This window comes from Caretta caretta, chromosome 10 (genome assembly GCF_965140235.1).
Source record: "Caretta caretta isolate rCarCar2 chromosome 10, rCarCar1.hap1, whole genome shotgun sequence".
Classification (NCBI taxonomy): domain Eukaryota; kingdom Metazoa; phylum Chordata; order Testudines; family Cheloniidae; genus Caretta; species Caretta caretta.
Window position 1 is genome coordinate 72,376,552 of NC_134215.1, and position 19,634 is coordinate 72,396,185.

At 41.7% G+C, this 19,634-nt stretch overlaps 1 protein-coding gene across 10 annotated transcripts in view; it reads right to left on the reverse strand.

Moving 5' to 3' along the window:
* AKAP13 (A-kinase anchoring protein 13) overlaps positions 1-19,634 on the reverse strand; it is a 325,971-nt gene that overhangs the window by 295,832 nt on the left and 10,505 nt on the right. For all 10 annotated transcript variants that reach the window (XM_075133185.1, XM_075133183.1, XM_075133179.1 and 7 more), the window contains exon 2: positions 5,176-5,233. In XM_075133185.1, the coding sequence (XP_074989286.1) occupies positions 5,176-5,192 (17 nt within the window). In that variant the 5' untranslated portion in view covers positions 5,193-5,233. The remainder of the gene's footprint in view (positions 1-5,175; positions 5,234-19,634) is intronic.

The window sequence follows — 19,634 nt, forward strand, 5'->3', positions numbered from 1 at the left end:
GCCTACCCTCCCAATACACAGGCAGTACAACAGTACTTGCCTCAGGTTTTTGTGGGCAGTATAACACACCAGATATTGAGAAGGAGAGAAAAAGGGTATTAAAAACAGCAGCTCTGTGAGTGATCAGCTGCAAAACTAAGAATTTACTGATGAGCTGAAGACCTTTGATACCGATAAACTTCGATGCTGAAGAAAGATGATCTTCTTCACTCTGATGCCAAGTGGGTCAGACAAAGGAAGCATCTCAGCAATCTTCCAAATCAAAGCAGAGGGGGAAACGAGTAAAGTACTACATGAGCAACTAAAAGGAAACACATTTCTGTCCACTTCATCTTATTATGACCCATCACAAGTGGGCAAGGGTCATCTGTGGCTGAGACATGAACACAAAGGCTTGCATCTAGAGCAGGTATTTGGAGAATGTCACAGCAACTATTTGGGATTGCTATTATGGCCAAAAACAATAAAATAAAAAATAGAATACCAACCTCCACTGATTACGTATGCATTGTTTCTTTAAATCAGTAGCAAGAAGACAGAAATGGGGGCCTGAGAAGGTGCTACACGGAAGCTCTCCAGCCAAGCAGAGAGAGCTGGTAGTTCCAGGGATGAATTTTATTAAGTAATAAATTAGGATTATGTTCGATGTTAGAATGAAGCAATTCTTGCTAGACTTTTTACAGTCATCACATGAGCGATATTACATTTATATAGATATTTTAATCCACCATAACTCTATCTGGAACACTTACTGCACGTATTTGCAAAAAAGGACTCTCCTCTACCACATAAAACAACAAAATAAGCCACAACAGCAACAAAAGAGCACAGCAGTTCACACGTGCCACAAGAGTCTCCTTCTCCGAATGCACATACAGAACCTTCCCCGAGGAGTTTACAATTGTCCTTTCTCAGGCCTCACATCACTTGCTGTGCTTTGGGCCAAGACTGTCTCCATATTCAGGGATGCATCTCTGTCACAGGGTAACCTCACTTGCCCAAGTGGTCAAACCTAAAACCAACTAAGCTTTCCCAGGGTTATGCTTATGGGACTTGGAAACCCTCCATCTGCCTCAGCAAAATAAAAAGATCACTGGCTGCAACAACACAACAACATGTTAACCATAAAACAATAGACCCTTTGGCCAACATGCATCCTACCCTGCATTAAGGGCAAACATGTAATTTTCTACTATGTCTTTTCCAAGACACATCCAGTCTCTGTTGGATCTGTGGTAAGGAGAGACTCCCTTCAATTTTAGTTTTTCTTTGAGTAACCAGTAAGGCTTTTCTAAAACCTTTGGAATTAGGAGGAGAGGGTAGTAAGGAGAAGGTCTAGAAATCATTTATTCCTGTCCACAGCATAGGTGCATGGCCAGGAAGATTTCAAGTGAATGCCTTTAAAATAGCGGTAGATAGAGCATTAGAGTAGTTAATTCCATGGACTTAGCTGAGGAGATGCACAGACAGCTAAAGACAAAGCACAGTAATGAGCTATTGGTCTTCTAAAGAAAATACAAATGAGGAAGAATGGAGGGAATTCTTCCACTGCCTCTTTTGGGAATCAGCTGCCGAGCCAGAGCAGACATTTCATTGGCGGCCCCTTCAATGCTTCTGATGAGAACTCCCACGGAAGAGCTAGAGCTGCAAGAGTTAGAAGGGAACTCAACAGGAAGGAGCACTCCAGTTTCCCCTAACACACACTCTAAAATGTACATATTAGTTTCTGTAGTGCCTATCGCCATGGCAGCAAGGCCCATTAACAAGAGTTATCACTCCCATTTCTAAATGTTTTATTACATTAAGTGATAACCCAAAAATGACCCCTGCAAACATGTATAACCCAAAGATTTTACAACGAGCATTTAAGCTTGCCAGACTCAGACCTTTCCAAAGGGAACAGAGATGAAGTCTCAAGTAAGGACATCCTGGAATCAACCTGAGGCTACAAATATAATGGCAAAAAACAGGACTCCTAATACACAACCAGTCACAATGCTGCAGCTCCACGAATGGTACGTATGGATCCTATTCTGCCAGGGTACACAACACATAGTGTTACCCTAGGAACTCCATATATTATTTGACAGGGTATGGTATAGCATGAAAGAGAATTGTCTACTTCTCCAGAGAAATTTCCAAGCTAAGCTACACTAAATAGGAGTCTTGAGACACCTGAAAAACAACCTCTAGAGTCCAAGAAAGCTCTAAATAAGTGGGCAACCAGCTCTGTGGGTTTTGGAGAGAGGAGGTGTGCCCTAGAGGTACCCATAAACCCATGAAGAACCTGCTGCAGACTCAAAGTACAATGCAACAAGAGAAGAACTTCCATCCTCATCCTTCAGTCTACACCTTAAAGCTGGGAGTTAGCCCAGAGCATCTGTATAAAGTAGACTGAAAAATTTTAGTTTAGGAGCCAGAAAATATACAATAGAGTAGAAGGTATATAGAAGGAAAATCCTCTTCCATTCGATAGAGAGTTTAACATGGGTAATCAGATGAGCAGAAACACGCTTGAATAGTCTGGGGCTAAACCGTACCCTGGGAGCAGGAGCTAAACATACTACAACCACAACAAATTTAAAACAAGGACCTTCAGCAAAGCACCATGACAAATGTGAATTAAAAGAAAGGACTAATGGCCCTTCATAAAGGGTAGGGCTTTATCAGGGCTCCACTGTACAAAACAGAGACCATCTACATCTAATAGCCCATTAAACCTGTTACAAATAATTATTAAATCAAAGAAGGAAAAAACAACGTCAGCCTTGTGTGTGTTCCATTGTTGAATAACGACAGTGTTTACCTTTCTAGTGTAAAGCATTACCGCTCTGGATCTAACTTAAAAGCACAGCAGATGACAGATTTAATTATGTCTTTCCCTCTTAACTACCAGTGTCTGGGTTATTTATTAACTAGGCCTGCGTATATTCATAGATTTGACTTGCTATATATACGTGGGTACAAGGCTCTGCTTCCCCACTACATTTAGAATGGCTGCCTGGGCACTTTATGCGATCTTCCTTTATTAATTTGCATGGAGTTTTTTCCCTCTGGACCCACTCAAATGTCAATACAGCCTAGTCAGAGCTCAGGAACTAAGCAGAGCCAGGACAGGTCAATAACTTAGATGAGAGACCACAAAGGAAAACCAAGTAGTGCAATGCAGATGGGTTGCAATGGCTCCATAGGTGTCACTCTTCTCTCTAGCTGTGTCCACGCTAGCATTTTGTTGTTTGACATCCCAATCTGGAACAACCACAGGGTGATACACTGCACTAGCACGCACTGCACTAGCACGCACTGTATGAAACAGGAATCTTCCCTCCTAGGAAGGAAATAGTCGGAGCTGATTGTATCCTCTCTTATTCTGTCTAAGGGTAAAGCTTGGGCTTGGAGTTTGTCAGCCATAAGAGCTGAGGCTGGAACTTGTTTCCTTCTATATTCCTACTATTTAGGGCTGTACTTGACCGGATGGAGAAGCTGGGCTCTTCTGCCCTGTGGTCTATCAGGTCCTCCTGAGAGAAATCAGAGTATAGAAGGAGGCTGCTACTGAGTCCACTTTGGGATGAGAGAACCACAACTCCTTGAGGCAATCTTCTAGCCTGTATGCAGGTTTCTGGGTAAGATGAGAGCCACACTGTGCATGGAACAATTTGAGCCAGCACTTTGGAAACAGAAAGGTGGACAGGGAAAATGAGTTAAGAGGGACCTCTTTGCAGAAAGTCAGGAAACCCCATGACCTTGCCTAGAGCCTTGTCTGGTTTGATTGTTAAGACTTAATATGTGAGGAGTCGCTAGGCCCACTCCACAGGCGCTATTCTCTGCAGAGGAAAATAGAGCGGGGGGGTCGGGGGGGAGAGCAGACCGGAGCACAGTAGTGGTTTGTTCTACACTTGGATCCACCTGACTTTCCTCAAGTCCGGGGCCTCAAGAGTCAGAGGGGCCTCGGAGGAATAGGCTCTGCAAACCCATGGGGAACACAAAGAAGTCCTTAGAGAGGTGGCAGCAGAAGCAAGGATGGTGAGAGAAAAACCTCTCAGCCACTTTAAATGAAAAAAGAAAAGCCATGGGTCTATCTATGTAGCACTCACCACTGCAGTATCTGAGCACCTAAAGACATGAATATGCAGAACTTATACAATTTTTTCCAATCTCTGCAAGAGCTTGTCTAAGATTTGAAACCAGCCCCTCTTGCATCCTGTGTGAGACCTGTACCCCTGGGGCAACAAGGTACCCTGCATGTTTGGCAGCCTGACCCTCTCTTCAGCATAAAGCCCAGAAAAGTACAATGTGTTGCAGGTCAGTCCTGAGGTGCATTGGCAGAGCTGTGTACTGGAAGCCCTCCTGCCTATACAATGGGCACTGCAGTAGTGGACCCCCATGTTTGGCTCATGACAATAAGCCTTTGTCACTTAATAGCAGGAAAACAGAATTTGCCAACAAAATTAGAAAAACTAGACAGCTGTAACTCTGAATTCTGATTGAAATCAATCATGAGCACCCATAAAACACAAGAACAGGGACAGCGTCTTCATTGTTCAACAGAGATATGATGTGAAATACAGCAGTTTGCGTTGTCAGAGGATACACTGGAATTTCATTATTTTTTTTGTTTGAATGAATCCAAAGATTCAAAGCTAAATTGCTGAGCTTTGCTCAATTTTGGATCAAAACAATTCAAACTTGTCAAGTTTCAGATGATTTGTTCTCAGCACCAAACATTCCTTCCTGGAGAAGAAAAGTGGTTCACCTGAAAAAGTGGCCCAAATATGCAAATCTTGGCAAATTAGGGCTGAGTTTTCACAATGAAAATCAGGTCCCCGTCCCATCTCATTACCCCTTCCCCTTCAGAAGTCTGGTGTATCTCCAATCAATGATCCCTTTGTAAATAGCTATTGTGGCTAGCTGAAAGATATAAAACTGGCTATTTTACAACTGGATCCTTTTTAGTTGATTATATAAACAACATTTTCCAGAAAAGTGAGAAATTAAAAGATCACTACCCTAAACCAAGCATTATCCTACTTATGTTTAATACATATCTCGAGACTTATTTAGCCACAGCTCACATGGGCAGCCAGCTGGCAGCTTACAGTTATAATAAAACATACCATAAAAGTAAAACATGGAACTTGAACCTGTAAAGACAAAAAATAATCTTGTTTCACTTACCTAAGCAAAGTTCTCATCAGAGACACACAATTTTCTGATATTAAAATCCAAGGGAGACCTGAAAGAGAGAAAAAAAAAGTGCCACAAATGAATGAACCATTTTAATTTCACATACCCAGAAGTGACAAAACAAAAAGGTCAACAGCTTAAAAAAAAATAAATCACTCCATTATCATACGTTTCAAGCAGACTAAGTAGTGGAAAGGACACTATTCAGAAAGCCAGCATGTCAGAAATAAAGGATCTGATCTTCCATTGCATTACACAAGTTTTATACCAGTGCAAGCCCACAGAAGTCAATGGAATTTCCCTGGCGTAAAGCTAGCATGGGGAAGCTAGCTAGCTAGAGAACCAGGCCCAAAGCATGTAGCTAAGCTGTGTCACTGCCATGTTCAGACTTTATTTAATCATTGGCTTCTTTCTTTTACGAGCCAGCCCTGCTCAAGAGTGGAGAAAGGAGTAAACAGACAGCCGCCCAGCCTGGAAGGGGGTGGGGAGGAGGGAATTGAAACGGTCGGTCATTACAAATATCCAGACACTCCCAGACTGAAATTCCAACAGAGACATAGGAAGGCCCAACATTCTGTTCAATATGTGGAACCTTGCAGTCTGCGGAACATATCACATGCATGTAACCATGTAAGTTTTTAGCATTCAAAAATGCAGTGGAGCTGTAGCAGGCATTAGGAAGGCAGCATTGGTGGCTGTATTAGCTCTTCCAAAATGGATATGGTGTGTGTGTGTGCAGATAGATAGGTAGATATAGATAGAAAAACCGTCTGAGGCTTGTTAGGATCTACTATGAACAGAAAAAGAAAGTAAATAAGATGAGATTGACTGTATCGGGCCACTAAATTGACATGGGTGTTTAATAGTTAGTTGAAGAGGGAGAATTCTTTGTTCCCAGTATTAAAATTTGCACGGCTGGCCCTAGTTGAAGGACCATCATTCACTACTCTGGTACAGCTTAGTTAGGCTGATCTTCCTCTCAGACAGACAGTGCATTATCAGAAGTTCCTGCTATTCATTCTGCTTCCTGTTCGTTAGTGAAAGCCCCTTTTATAGCTGCTCTTAGAGAGGTTGTTAAACCATGGAAGACTTTGGGATACAGCAGATAAAGTACTTAGAATTATTCAGGAGAGGGCAAAGGGAAGTTACACTGGCTGGTTACAGCTGCGCCAAAACTCAGAGATAAGAATCTATTTATTTTCTTCTTAGCAAATAAGAGAACCAACAATATTGCAATCAGAACTAGAGCAGCAGTGGAAAAAAATATGCTATTTTAGTTATCTGCAGCTGGGATTTAGATTTGATTTAGTTTTAGTTTGCATTAGCCAACTGAATGTGTTTGGCTGGTAATTTATGTACACATGCTCCGAGACCAGGTGTGCTGAGAGCATTATTAAAAAATCAAATAAAAGAATTAAATTGGGGGTTAGGGGGCAACTCACCAACCCATACAGGAGACCCTTTCTGCTAAATCTTCTCCAGATGAAGTCAGTTCATGAATAATTTTCAAGCTCAGAGCCTTTTTGCCACTGCCACTATTTCAGGACGCTGCTCTCAGTGTTTCTTAAACCGTGTCAGGTATCAGCAATTCCAAGCAGTTATTCTGCAGATTTCCATATATTATTAAATGACTGTTCTCTCTGCAAAAACCACCACCACAAGCTGGTATAGTACTTGACTGTTCAGAAGGCCATGAAAAAGCTGAAAAGCATCTGGAAATACTATGAGGATGCTGAAAAATTACCTCCCTCCTCCGGCCAAATTCAGATCTGTGGCTTTTAAATAGGCTGTTAAAAAAAAAGTAATAAATAAACAAACACGGAGGTTTGCCATCATAATATAGATAAAAAATTATCAAGATACAAATGCAAGCACTTCACAGGCTTCCAAAATGGGGATTTGGGGAAAAGTAAATTGTTCACCAAAAGTTAAGACTAATGCTGAAAGATATGAAGGTAACGTCCACCCCCAAGAAGTCAACTCAAGACTCGAGAACTCAAACCAGATCTACAACCCTCAACCACTGCTCTATCCATTCAGAACAACCTGACAAATCCTGTTTGAGGTATTCCCTCAAACCACAGTGAACGGAGCAAAGCCAGCAGGACATAGCCTCATGTTTTGGATTATACAGACAGGAGCATTTTTCCTGTAAAGCATAAGGTGATGTGTTATTCTTCAGACAACTTTGCTGCCACAGTGTCAGAGAAGACAGGCAAACAATGTCCACCTGTGAAAATGATGGGAGGGGATAAACCAATGCTCAGGTTACAACAGGCCCAAATGGGGATGAGCCCCAGGTCCTCACCTGGAAGGTGAGGGTAAGTGCCAGAGAAGGAGAGTATCTCTCTCTGTTTAGTGGGGTGGAGGGTGATTGCCTAGGTATGGCAGCTGAACTCCCCCTGTGAAATATGCCCAATTTATTATACAGGGTTATTTAGTTCAAAATGAGTCTTAGGATATGTCCACATTGAACCCAGGTCTATGGGACCCGGGCTCGTGGACTCGGTGTGTCCAAGCCTATACTTGAGCAGCCACACTATATTTAACCCTGGATTTACAATTGCCGGACACAGGCCTCACAGCTGTGCTAACATGTCTGTACTGTACTAGAAAGACCTTCTGATTCAGGTCTGTGGCTTGACCTGTGTCCACACGACAAAATGACTCTGCTTGGATTCAAGTCACAGCAGGACTCGGGCTCTGACCCACGCCCCTAGCAGGGTCCTAGGACTCAGGTCCAGAGTGTTTACTGACCTGAATCAGACCGAGTGTGGACGGAAAGGGGACTTAGTCTCAAACATGAGTCAGAGCCCAGGCTTAGTGTGTAGTGTATACATACTCTTAGAGGTCTTCAAGGGAGGCCCCTCTTCCCCAAGATATCAATAGGCCCCAGAGTAGACAGGCCCCATCACTTCATACTGACTCTCTGCCTGCCTCCAGCATCAACAGCATCCTTCCCTCCCATGTGATCTGTGGCAGGGAGGTGACAGATTAACAAATGAAGTAGCACAAGTCTAATAGCAGAGCTTGCCATTAACACATCTGCTCCTTCAAACCGTCGTGATGAGTACTATTTCAGTATAGTGACACCTATTAAAGCATGTAGCTACAAAACTATCAAACTGTCAATTTTCATTCTCCAAAAGGGGATAAAATACACCCACACTTTAAAGTTGCTATTAACAAAAGACTTTAGGATTTCTGTATTAACTGCAATGCAAACCTACAGCAACATTCAAATTAATATAATTTCTGTAATTAGAAAAGCATTTATAAATGGGAGTCAGGAGCTCTGCTACCGATGCACGTGTCCTTGGGCAAATCACCTAGGCCCATTTTATTTTAACAGGTCCACTAACTTTGGATGCCCAGCTTGAGACACCTATGTGGATTTTCACCACATGCACCTGCAGCACCCACTAACTCAAGCAGGCTTTGCAGATGCTCTGTTTGCAGGCATTTTTGGAAATGGTGGCTTTCATTTCTTTGTGCCCAAGTTTCCCCACCTATTATAGGAGGACACTACTACTTACCTAGCTGCATGGTGTCTTTGCGAGCCCACATATGAAAAATCCAAAGTACTGTTATACATGTATACAATATACAGAAAGGCTTAAGCATATTCCTTCATTTGCATCTTGGCACTATTATGGCTGAATTTATCAAAACAAATCAACGGGTGTTTCCTAGAATAGAAATGTTGTAATGGGATGACACGATGGAGCTTGTTTGTTCTGTACATTTTGTAAGCTAGTTGGTTCTGCCCTGGCAGAGTACAACCCTTGTTGCACCAATGTTTAATTAAAAACAATTAGGCAAGAACATCCAAACCTTCCCGCTTGTTCTCAGAGCTCAGAGAGTATCATCATAAGGTTATCCATGACAGCTGTGCAACCACAGACGTGCATTTTACCCCATTAAAAGGAACAGCCCTGAGTTCTCTAGCTCAACAAGTAGCTTTGAGCTTGATGCAGAGTAAAATTCTATGCCCTGTGTTATCCAGGAGGTCAGACAAGTTTATCATAATTGTCCCTTCTGGCCCTAAAAGCTATGAGTTTGAGGTTTTAACACAACAAGATTTATGCCCATTGTTCCACACCTGGATAGCACAAATCCTGCTCCATTTCAAAAGCTACCTTCTGTCCCAGTGATGGATACAAGAAGTCTCAACCAGAGAGAGCTTCAAGTGCTCTTTTGTATATTACTACCAGCATGCTCTTCTGGTTCACAGTTGTTTCAGAAATGCTGTTATTCTGAGAATAGAAATGTTGATGCTTTGGGGGAGCACTTTGTTCTTGTTCACAAGCCTGGTTTACAAGCCTAGTTCTTGGTTTACAAGCCTGAATTGTGGTAAGTTTTAGAATGCCTACACACATCCTTTTCTTAGCTTCCATAATCTTCAAAATCTAATATTTGGAATAACTGGTACTGAAAGAAGTGGAAGATATTTCAACAGTAGTTTCTTTGTCACTAGATGAATTTGCTGCAGTACACTGGTTTGTGTTTACAGATGCAAACAAATTTTCTGCATGCTTTGCAAGGATCATCAGTGCATTATTAACTAATGTGAGTGTCTCCCTCAATGATAATATATTCATCCTACAGAGTTTAATGGTAACAAAGTTCCATTTGTGCAGAAAGTTTCCCACAAACCAGGACTCACTGGGAGATGTAATTTAAAAAAAAATTGGAAACCAAAGTTCAGATTAAAAGGTGATTATTTAAACAGACTGTGCTCTGAAATAGTCAGAGCAATACCAAACAAGGATTTTATGCCATGCCAGAAGAAGGTAAGGTAGGGTTACTAGCACAAAATAAGGTTAAGAGCAAGCGAAACAGTGTGCACAGAAGAGAAAAGTTCTGTAAGACCCAGAGTAACGTCTGTGCAACGTATGCAATGCTTTTCAGCTCTACTCCACCTTGAAACTGCTTATCTAGTACTTCAGTATAATTTTCCGCTACTGAGTCATATATTTTCAATCCTCAACTTTCTCAGTACTATCAGCATTCATGCAATCTCCTGCTGCCTATATAAATCCACATTCAATATAAAAAAATTAATATCGCAAAGATCTCAAGATCTCCTAAAGTTACTAAATACTGTTCAGCTTTTGAAGGCAAATTCATAGCAATACTACCAGGGTTTTGTTGGAGTTTTAAACTGGATATGAAAGTCATCCTAAATTTTGGAGAGTTTTGAAGACAGTAACATTAATACATGTTCATATCATTGTACAGTTACATACTATCTTCCTCAAGGTTACAAAAGAACTTTGCAAGCTAAGGCCATGTCTGCATTTAAAACTTTTGCTGGTACAATACGGTTGGGTAGGAGAATTCCCTCCCCCCCACCCCCGCTTTTAGTTTGTTTGTTTTTAAGAACAAAACATTTTTAGACTAGCAAAGCAGCTTCCAAAGCTTGTTTTCGCTGATAAAACTTACTTTGTTTGGGTAGCTGGTTTAAGCTATACCAACAAAAGCACTACTTTGCCAGAATAAGCTGCGTCTACACTAGGAAGGCTTGGAAGGTATAGCTATACCAGCAAACCTTCTCTAGCATAGATTAGACCTTCAGCTCTGCTCCTGCAAGGAGATACATGCAGGCTAAATTCTGTGCTGTGCTCACGTAGGGTCCCAGTGAAATAAAGGGAGCTGAGTAGGGGTCTACCTGTAAGCATCTCCTTCTAGGACTAAGGCCTGAGTACTGAACTGCAACTACCTCTAGGGTGGAATGCAGCTCCTCTTTAACAGTGCACAGGAACATTATATAAAGGTTTAGATCAGAGAGTCAAGAAGAATCTTGACATCAGCTGCAAGTCCAGACAGACTTCAGGGATGCAGAATGCAGAAGGTAAGAAGTTAAAGTTACTGAGTTACATCTTGAAAGACAGGAGAAAACCTGCCAACTAGCAACATCACTGACATGTTACTTCTTCTCTCCCAATATAAAAAGAGAGGAGAGGAGAGGAAGGGAAATCACAAAAATAGCTCTTATGAGAAGTGACCAAATAATTCATTCAACAAATTCAGCTTCTTTTTCTGTTTGCGGGATGTCTGGGAGAAGATCAGTTTCTTCAAATGTGTATTTGAGTCTTGTTTGACAAGTATGTTTTTCTTTAAATGTACACCAGGGGTGGGCAAACTACGGCCCGCGGGCCACATCTGGCCCACTAGCCTATTTAATCTGGCCCTCGAGCCCTCGCTGGGCAGCGGGGTCAAGGGCCAAGCCGTGCACGCGTGCCGCGGCTCCCAGAAGCAGTAGCATGTCCCCCTTCCAGCTCCTACGTTTAGGGGCAGCCAGGGGGTGCCGCCCCTGCAGCTCCCCTTGGCCGGGAACTGCAGCCAGTGGGAGTTGATGGGCCAGCGACTGCGGACGGGACGGCGTGCACAGACTCCTGGCCACGCCTCCACATAGGAGCTGGAGAAGGGACTTGCCACTGTTTCCGGAAGCTGCTTGAGGTAGACACCCCAGAGCCTACATCCCTGCCCCAAACTCCTCAGTCCCAGCCTGGAGCACCCTCCTGCATTCCAAACCTCTCGTCCCCAACCCCAGCCCAGAACCCGCACCCCCATCCGAAGGCCTCACCCCCCCAGCACCCCAACCCCTTGTCCCAGCCCCCTCCTGCACCCTGAACTCCTCTTTTCTGGCCCCACCCCAGAGTCTGCACCCCCAAACAGAGCCCTCACCCCCTCCTGAACCCCAATTTCATGAGCATTCATGGCCCGCCATACAATTTCCATACCCAGATGTGGCCCTCGGGCCAAAACATTTGCCCACCCCTGATGTATACTGATCATGAATTTGAAATGTGCGCTGTGTTGCTTAGTATAGATTGCTCAGATAAAAGTCATATCGTATTTTTTTTCTTCCCTAATTAAATGAACATGAGTATTCTGGCATAAGAAAGTGCATGTGAAATTTTAAATGTATTGTTTCCACATAAAATCATACAGAAGACTTTGAAATTTGCTTTCCATAACAGTTGTGCTAGTAAAACTCAATTATTCTAGCATTCATGGGATGTGAACAAAAAAAGGGCCCAAAAAGGCTACCAGAGTTCATTTAAGAATTCAAACAAATACTATCGAGAAATTGTTTGTATTATTCATCCAACTCTAATTATTACTGTATACTTCTAAAAACATCGTTGGATGGCAGCAGAGAACATACATTTTTTGCAACTAAAAACATATTACTTGTGTCTCAAAGTAACTTATAATTACCCCTGAAAATTTTATTTTTATTTGTGTGTGTGTGTGTGTGTGTGTGTGTGTGTATATATATATATATTACATGCACATACATACATATGCACACACACAAAGCTAAATGTTAGATTGCCAAGATACCACTACTGTTGACAGGACATCACCTCCCTACAATCGTTGCTACACAGAGAGAGAATAACATTTTTCATAAAATATTTGAGAAGTCCTTTTTTAATTCAGTATTTACACAAGAACTACTTTAAGAGAACATCAAGGGTTGAAAGAAAAAAATACTTAAGGGAAGACATTAGCAAGGTTAGAAAACACACCAGAGATGCTCATACACATCGGGGGTGGCAAGCCAATTTCCCAGTGCATTTTCACCCTTTACTTTGGATACTGTTATACTGTGCATCTCAACCTTACATCATGCCTCTGAAGGTTTTCTAGAACTGTATGCATTTTTTCATGTACGTACTAACATCTCCCAAACTCAGACTAAGGAATGACTTCTTCTGAAAGGGGGGAAAAAAAGAAAAAAGTGAAGGATTCCTTAAAGATAAAAGCTTTAAAATGGAATCGTGATCGAAGTGTGGCTCTGCCTATCTCCTGCTTCTGACTCAGCTGCCCCCCTAACCACTTCCTTCCTTTCTGCTGCATTATTTTCTGCTTCTTAGGTCTGGTACATCTTCACAGTTAATATATGCCAAGACCCCACTTTCAAAACACAGCCATTCCAGGATGCTTTCCAGTTACAATGATAACCTGCACCCCTCCATTTTTATTTAGTGCAGTCCATGCTGTACCAGTTTGTCCCCTGACAGAGGCTGTTAGACATTTGAGGCAAGGCCTTATTTATTTGTTTGACAGCACTTCCCCCTATACAGTTCCACACTTGTGGTGCTATATAAATAAAAAGTAGGGGATGTCAATTTCCCAATAGATTAAGTGTAGCCAGCTTTGGCAATGTTCATCTAACTTGAACAATACTTTGTATTTCCTTTGCTCATTTCATCCAAGGAGTTCAAAACACTTTCCAAACATTAATGAATTAACACTCACAGCACATGAACTGCAGGAACACACCAGCTGCTTTAACAGTACACAGCTAATACTCCACAAGAATGATTTTTAGCACCCCAAGAGTTACAATGAGTTTTTGGAGGGGTGGGGAGTAAGAGGAAGCAGTCACAAATACGGCATTACTAATATTGAAAAACTAGCCTACTTACAAGAGCGGAAGAGTCACTCATGTAAAGAGAGCAAGGTTTGGCCTTAAAGCAAATACCAAGACAGCTGGCAGAAAAAGCTAGCTTAGAAAAAATTCACTGCTAGGAAGTCAAGGTTGCAGAGAGTAGCTTCATCGCTAGCACAGCTGCTGAAACCAGGTTTTTATTTTGCATTTAACCTACTGCTGTGGTTTCCTCCAAATGCCTAACTCAACCCTCCTCCATCTACTTTTCTGTGACAAATGTATTTACTATAAGTTTTGCTCTTATTTTCCTGACTGTTCTGCCATTAGAAAACCTGCCCTACTATACACGCACCTGCAGCAGGGCATTGTGGCTGTTTGCAGATTTCCTGTAAGTGTAATATTATTACATTTCTGCCTGAGCAAGCTAGTACTCGACCTGCTAAAAAGCTCAGCGCAAATGCTAGAAAAATAAATTACAGTGGCCACCCTTTTGTGGCATGCAAAATCATTTGTATTTCCTTCAGAATGACTCAAGAGAAGGGAAAAAACAAAATTCTCTAAAGCTTGTTTCTTTGTCTCATGCAAGGTGTGTTTCTATAACAATAAATATTTCCTTCCTTGCTAACATGCAAAATCATATTATTGTGAAGGAAATCAACTGAAAACAGAAAAAAAAAAACCATACGCAATCTCACAAATGCAGCTGAATCATTGCAGTCATTTTAATTCAGAACAAACATTAAAATGTACGAAATCTCACCAGCTTGTTATTTGAAGACCTTTACAGCTTCTATTTGATCCCTCAGAAACTTGCCAGAGAGTTGGTTGAAAATTGGAGGAGGGATGCACAAACAATTGCAGTAATTTTTGTTTCCCAGGTTTCAAAAAGGAATATTTCCTTTCTTTTAGTTTTTTCCACAAAAAGAGTTAATCAGAATTTTTGCTTTTGAAATTTTTCCATTTTTCTTTGTTCCTGGTCCCCTTGCGACTTGCCATTGAAAAGGAAGGCAGAGAGGGGGAAAAGGAGAGAAAGGGAGACAAAGAAGGAGAAAAGATAAGTTGAAAAAAACTATTAAAAAAATTATGGTTGTCCCCATTTAATCAAAAACATGAAAAATGTAGAAAAAGACAAATTGTGGAAATTTCCAATTTACATAAAAGCCATTTAAAATAAAATGTCATTTGCAAAATTTCAACCAGCTCTAACGTAGATTACATCCTGCTCCTCTTGTTCCGAATAACCTACTGACTTCAGAGATTTTGAGCCATCGCAGTGTACTGTTCACTCTGAAGGTCAGGCTGCAATCATCTCTCTCCATCACCACTGTACATTAAGTTGTAAAATAGCTCATCTTCCCATGATGTATATATAATTTTCTTTTAACTTGTATTTTGGTTAAAGTTTCCACTTAAAAAAAAACAACACTATTAACCTATGTCTCCCACCCACCCTCACTAAAGAAAAAGAAGAAAGCAAAATAATCATAGTGATTTCCTACTCTTCTTTGCACTAATTCCTAGACTTTTATCTCACCCTCCCCTCCCATTCAACAAGTGATTTCATGCCTTAGAAATTCAGTTTTTACCACAGCTCTACAGTCCTTTAAATGGATAGATCCCCCTGCAATTGTTAAATTTATCCTGTCAATGCCTATTCACATAGTACAAATAGGAGAGACAAGCTGTAATTATACCTTTGTCACACCAAGGCCAACTGGGGGATTGTGGTCTGAGAATGCAGTGAAAGTGAGAGACAGACTGGGAGAAGAGCCAGAATGCGTCAAGAGCAATAGATTAACACTCTGATTTATTAGCTCTTTAAGTCAGGTACTGCATTTTACACCCTTATTCCCATAAAGGCACAGATCTTAGACTTATCAGAGAATGGTACCAGAACACGGTGTGCTCCAATGACTACGAAGAACTTTCTCATAACAAGAATCACATTCTTTTAATACTGCCCTAAGACTTCTCAATTTTGATTTGTTTAAATGTACAGTAGTTAAAAGAAGAACAGGTCACTAGCACCTACAGCATATAAGGAGATCCTTTCTGAAGCCTTGTTTGTGTAGATAGGTAGGTACTTAAACCCAATGGCTGTGTGAGTGGAGGAAGCTGGACAGGAATCGCAGACAAATATCTCAATTCAAGAATGCTGCTAAGGACTCTGGAATGCTGCAGTTCACTATCTTGGTGTTATTTACATTTCTCGACATCAAGTAATAATCATGCCACAATCCGTTTAAAAAAGGAAAATAAGGAGAGACAGAAGAGTACTTATATGCAGTATTTTGCTGTTAAGGAGTAGGAAACAGCCTTCCTCATTCTGACTCCGAATCTTGAACTTAAACATTTAATTTTGCCTCTTTCTGGTCTGTTGGACTGGAGCCAGGGACACACTGACAGAATGAGAATCAAGGTTAAAATTTAGCTGGCCCTGCTCCCAATCAAACAGATCACAAAACTCCTTACCTGACAAACAAGGAGATCATGCTTCACCTTACCAACTGTGCTGTGAGTCAAAAACCCAAGACCCAAACACGCCACATTCTTGGATCTGGTTGTGGTGTGCTTGGCCCATGACCCAAAGGGACAGGAGTGGGGAGTTGTCTGTGTACTCCCCCAATCCTGAGTCATGCCAGGCTCCAGTTGGACCAACAGTTTAAGTTACGGCAGTTGTAACAGTCGCCCAGAGTACAGTTTCATCCACCACAGAGCACTGTCCACTCTGTCCATACTCCATTCTATCCTCAGCCTGTCATGATATGCTGCGCCAGGCAGATGAGGAGAAAAGTAATAAGAGGGTGTCATAAATATAAAGGGAAGGGTAAACACCTTTAAAATCCCTCCTGGCCAAAGGAAAAACCCTTTCACCCGTAAAGGGTTAAGAAGCTAGGATAACCTCGCTGGCACCGGACCAAAATGACCAATGAGGAGACAAGATACTTTCAAAGCTGGGGGTGGGGGGAGACACAAAGGTTCTCTCTGTCTGTGTGATGCTTTTGCAGGGAACAGGAAAGGAATGGAGTCTTAGAACTTAGTAAGTAATCTAGCTAGATATGCGTTAGATTCTGTTTTGTTTAAATGGCTGATAAAATAAGCTGTGCTAAATGGAATGTATATTCCTGTTTTTGTGTCTTTTTGTAACCTAAGGTTTTGCCTAGAGGGATTCTCTGTGTTTTGAATCTGATTACCCTCTAAGGTATTTACCATCCTGATTTTACAGAGGTGATTCTTTTACTTTTTTTCTTCAATTAAAATTCTTCTTTTAAGAACCTGATTGCTTTTTCATTGTTCTTAAGATCCAAGGGTTTGGGTCTGTGTTCACCTATGCAAATTGGTGAGGATTTTTATCAAGCCTTCCCCAAGAAAGGGGCTGTAGGGTTTGAGGAGGATTTTGGGGGGAAAGACGTTTTCAAGCAGGCTCTTTCCCTGTTATATATTTGTTAGACGCTTGGTGGTGGCAGCAATAAAGTCCAAGGGCAAAAGGTAAAATAGTTTGTACCTTGGGGAAGTTTAACCTAAGCTAGTAAAAATAAGCTTAGCGGGTTTTCATACAGGTCCCCACATCTGTACCCTAGAGTTCAGAGTGGGGAAGGAACCTTGACAGAGGGTGATGTAGGGCTTGCCACACTAGCTTTATGCCTCCTGCAAATTCCACCTGAGTGGCACAAAGTTGCCAATGGGAGGGGAGGGGAAGGGAGGAAGAGGACCTGGGTCAAGGATCCGGTCCATAATCGATTATGCTCATATTCTTAAAAGGTCTATGCTTCAAGTACAAAAGCTATAGCCTTAATGTATATGGACTGCAGGTGTCCCTCCTTTAGCTCATTTTGTAACAGTGGCACACTTCCTTTGCTAAAGGAAACTTGCTAGACAGTAATGCTATTTATGGACATACTGCTATGAAACTAGGCAAAGTTTCAACCTATTATTCATCAGTGTTCAAGTAGCTTTTGTTATTGTTCCACCTGCCCTGAAAGGAGTAGCCAGTGAAGAAAATCAATCTATTTCCAAAGTGGAGGGTTTTAAAAAAAAATAATAATGAGGAAGTGCAGTTAGAGAACGAGCACAGGTTAGCAGTATCTGAAAATTATTACCACCTCCTGAGAGCTGTTCAAGAGAACCAGGTAAAATGGGTTGGTGATTTTAATCTAGTGCACAGGTGTTCATATACAAAGAAACCAATCACAGCTACTAGCTGATTCAGCAGAAACCAAGCAAAGGGTGGGCACGGAGAGCGCCCCTAGAAGTGTTCCCTCTCTCCGCATCCTTACCCCCAGAGGTCAGGAGTCCCCTAAAGAAAGCAAGAAACCTTGCACTACACTTTTCTACGCTTCACCTGATTCAGAGAAGATTTCAGTTTCCAGTTTCTGGGCAACATTCACCAGCTCCATTGTTTTTAAAAGAAACTTGATACAAAGCACATTAACTCATGTTGCTAATTAACTCGGGCGACTGATGAGTATAATGTACTTCCCACAGGTAGTCCAGCTAACATGAGATGCATGTGTTTCCAAGTATTTTTAATAGAGGCATCTTCATATTTAAATGCCAACTGTCTCACAACCCCTTTTCTACACATGCATGTTTTACTCAGAGGAAGCACCTCCAACAAAGTGAATTTGAAATGCAAGAAGTTTTGCAAAGCTCTCACAGAGCTCAAGGACATTTGGAAGGGTAGTAATAGGTTTATAATGAACGTTAGCATACCATCAGCAAAAACAAGTCTATTCTTAGATTTCCCCCTTTGGTGTTTCCCATAATCTTCCTTCTCTCCTATTCCCTTGGGAAAATAATTTCATGGCTATCAGAAATGGGGAGAACCTGTTCTTCTAAACAGATGGATGAAAAAATAAAATCTCACAAAAAAGAAAAGTGCACACAAAACTAGTTAAACATTAGGGCTGTAACACAAACAAAAACCCCACAGGAAACACTACAAGTTAATCACATGAGCAAGCTTTACTTTGATTGATTTCCTGGCTTTTGAACCATTAGATACAGTACTTTAAATGTGAGTGGGGGAGGTAAAACAACTTATTTTCCTACACACAGTCCTATCGCAGAGTTTATGTAGATAGGTGAAAAAGAGCCAACACTTCAACAGCAAAGTCTGCTCCGATATTACACACATTCCTCAGCAGGCATGGGCACAAACCATTGAGTCAGACAACTGCATTCAGGCTCTCGCCCATCATGATAACAGAGGGTACGTTTCCTGTATGAAGTACTAAATTAGAGCCCTGAATCAAGCGCAGAGTGACACACAGCTCTCTGTATCCTTCACCATATATGACCATACCACTCCTACCAAAATGACCCAGTGGACAAAAATCAGCTCATGGAGGAAGAACAGCTGGTTTAAACTGAACTAGAGCAAGCCATAAGTTATGCTAATGGACAGAGGAAAATATTCTGAAGAGCTTGCACCCCTGGTGAAGCCTGTTTTGGCGGAAGAGATGCACCCACAATTAGTTAATTCAGTCTGCAGATTAGGAGCACTCTATGGAGTTGTTGCAAATGCTAAGCTGTCACATAGCAACAGCTGCGGGTAATGCTTTCTTCCATCTCCAGCTGCCTAGAGACTCCATCCTATCCTGGACAGATGATGACTGGGCTTCAGATACTCATGCCTTTGTCAACTCTCAGCTAGACTAGAGCAATGCAATAAACCTAGGCATGAAGACTTCAAGGCTTAAGTCCAACAGGTAAAGAAGGCTGCAGCACATCTCTTCAGAAACACAGGCTCCCAGAAGCACATCAAGCCAGCCCTCCACTCCCTACACCAGCTTCCCACAGAATATTGAATCAAGTTCAAGGTCTTGGTCCTTAACTTCAAAGACATTCTATGCCCAGAGAATGAAAAACATTGACTAAAGCTCTAGGATATCGTGATCAACAGCTACGCTCGTCAGGCATAAAAGAACTTTTCACAGTAAAGGGAAAGCTCATCTTGTGAGGGAGACAGAGCTGTCTCAGGGGCCAGTCCAAGACTGTAGAATGAATTGCCCCAGGAAGCCCATCACAAACCTCATCACCT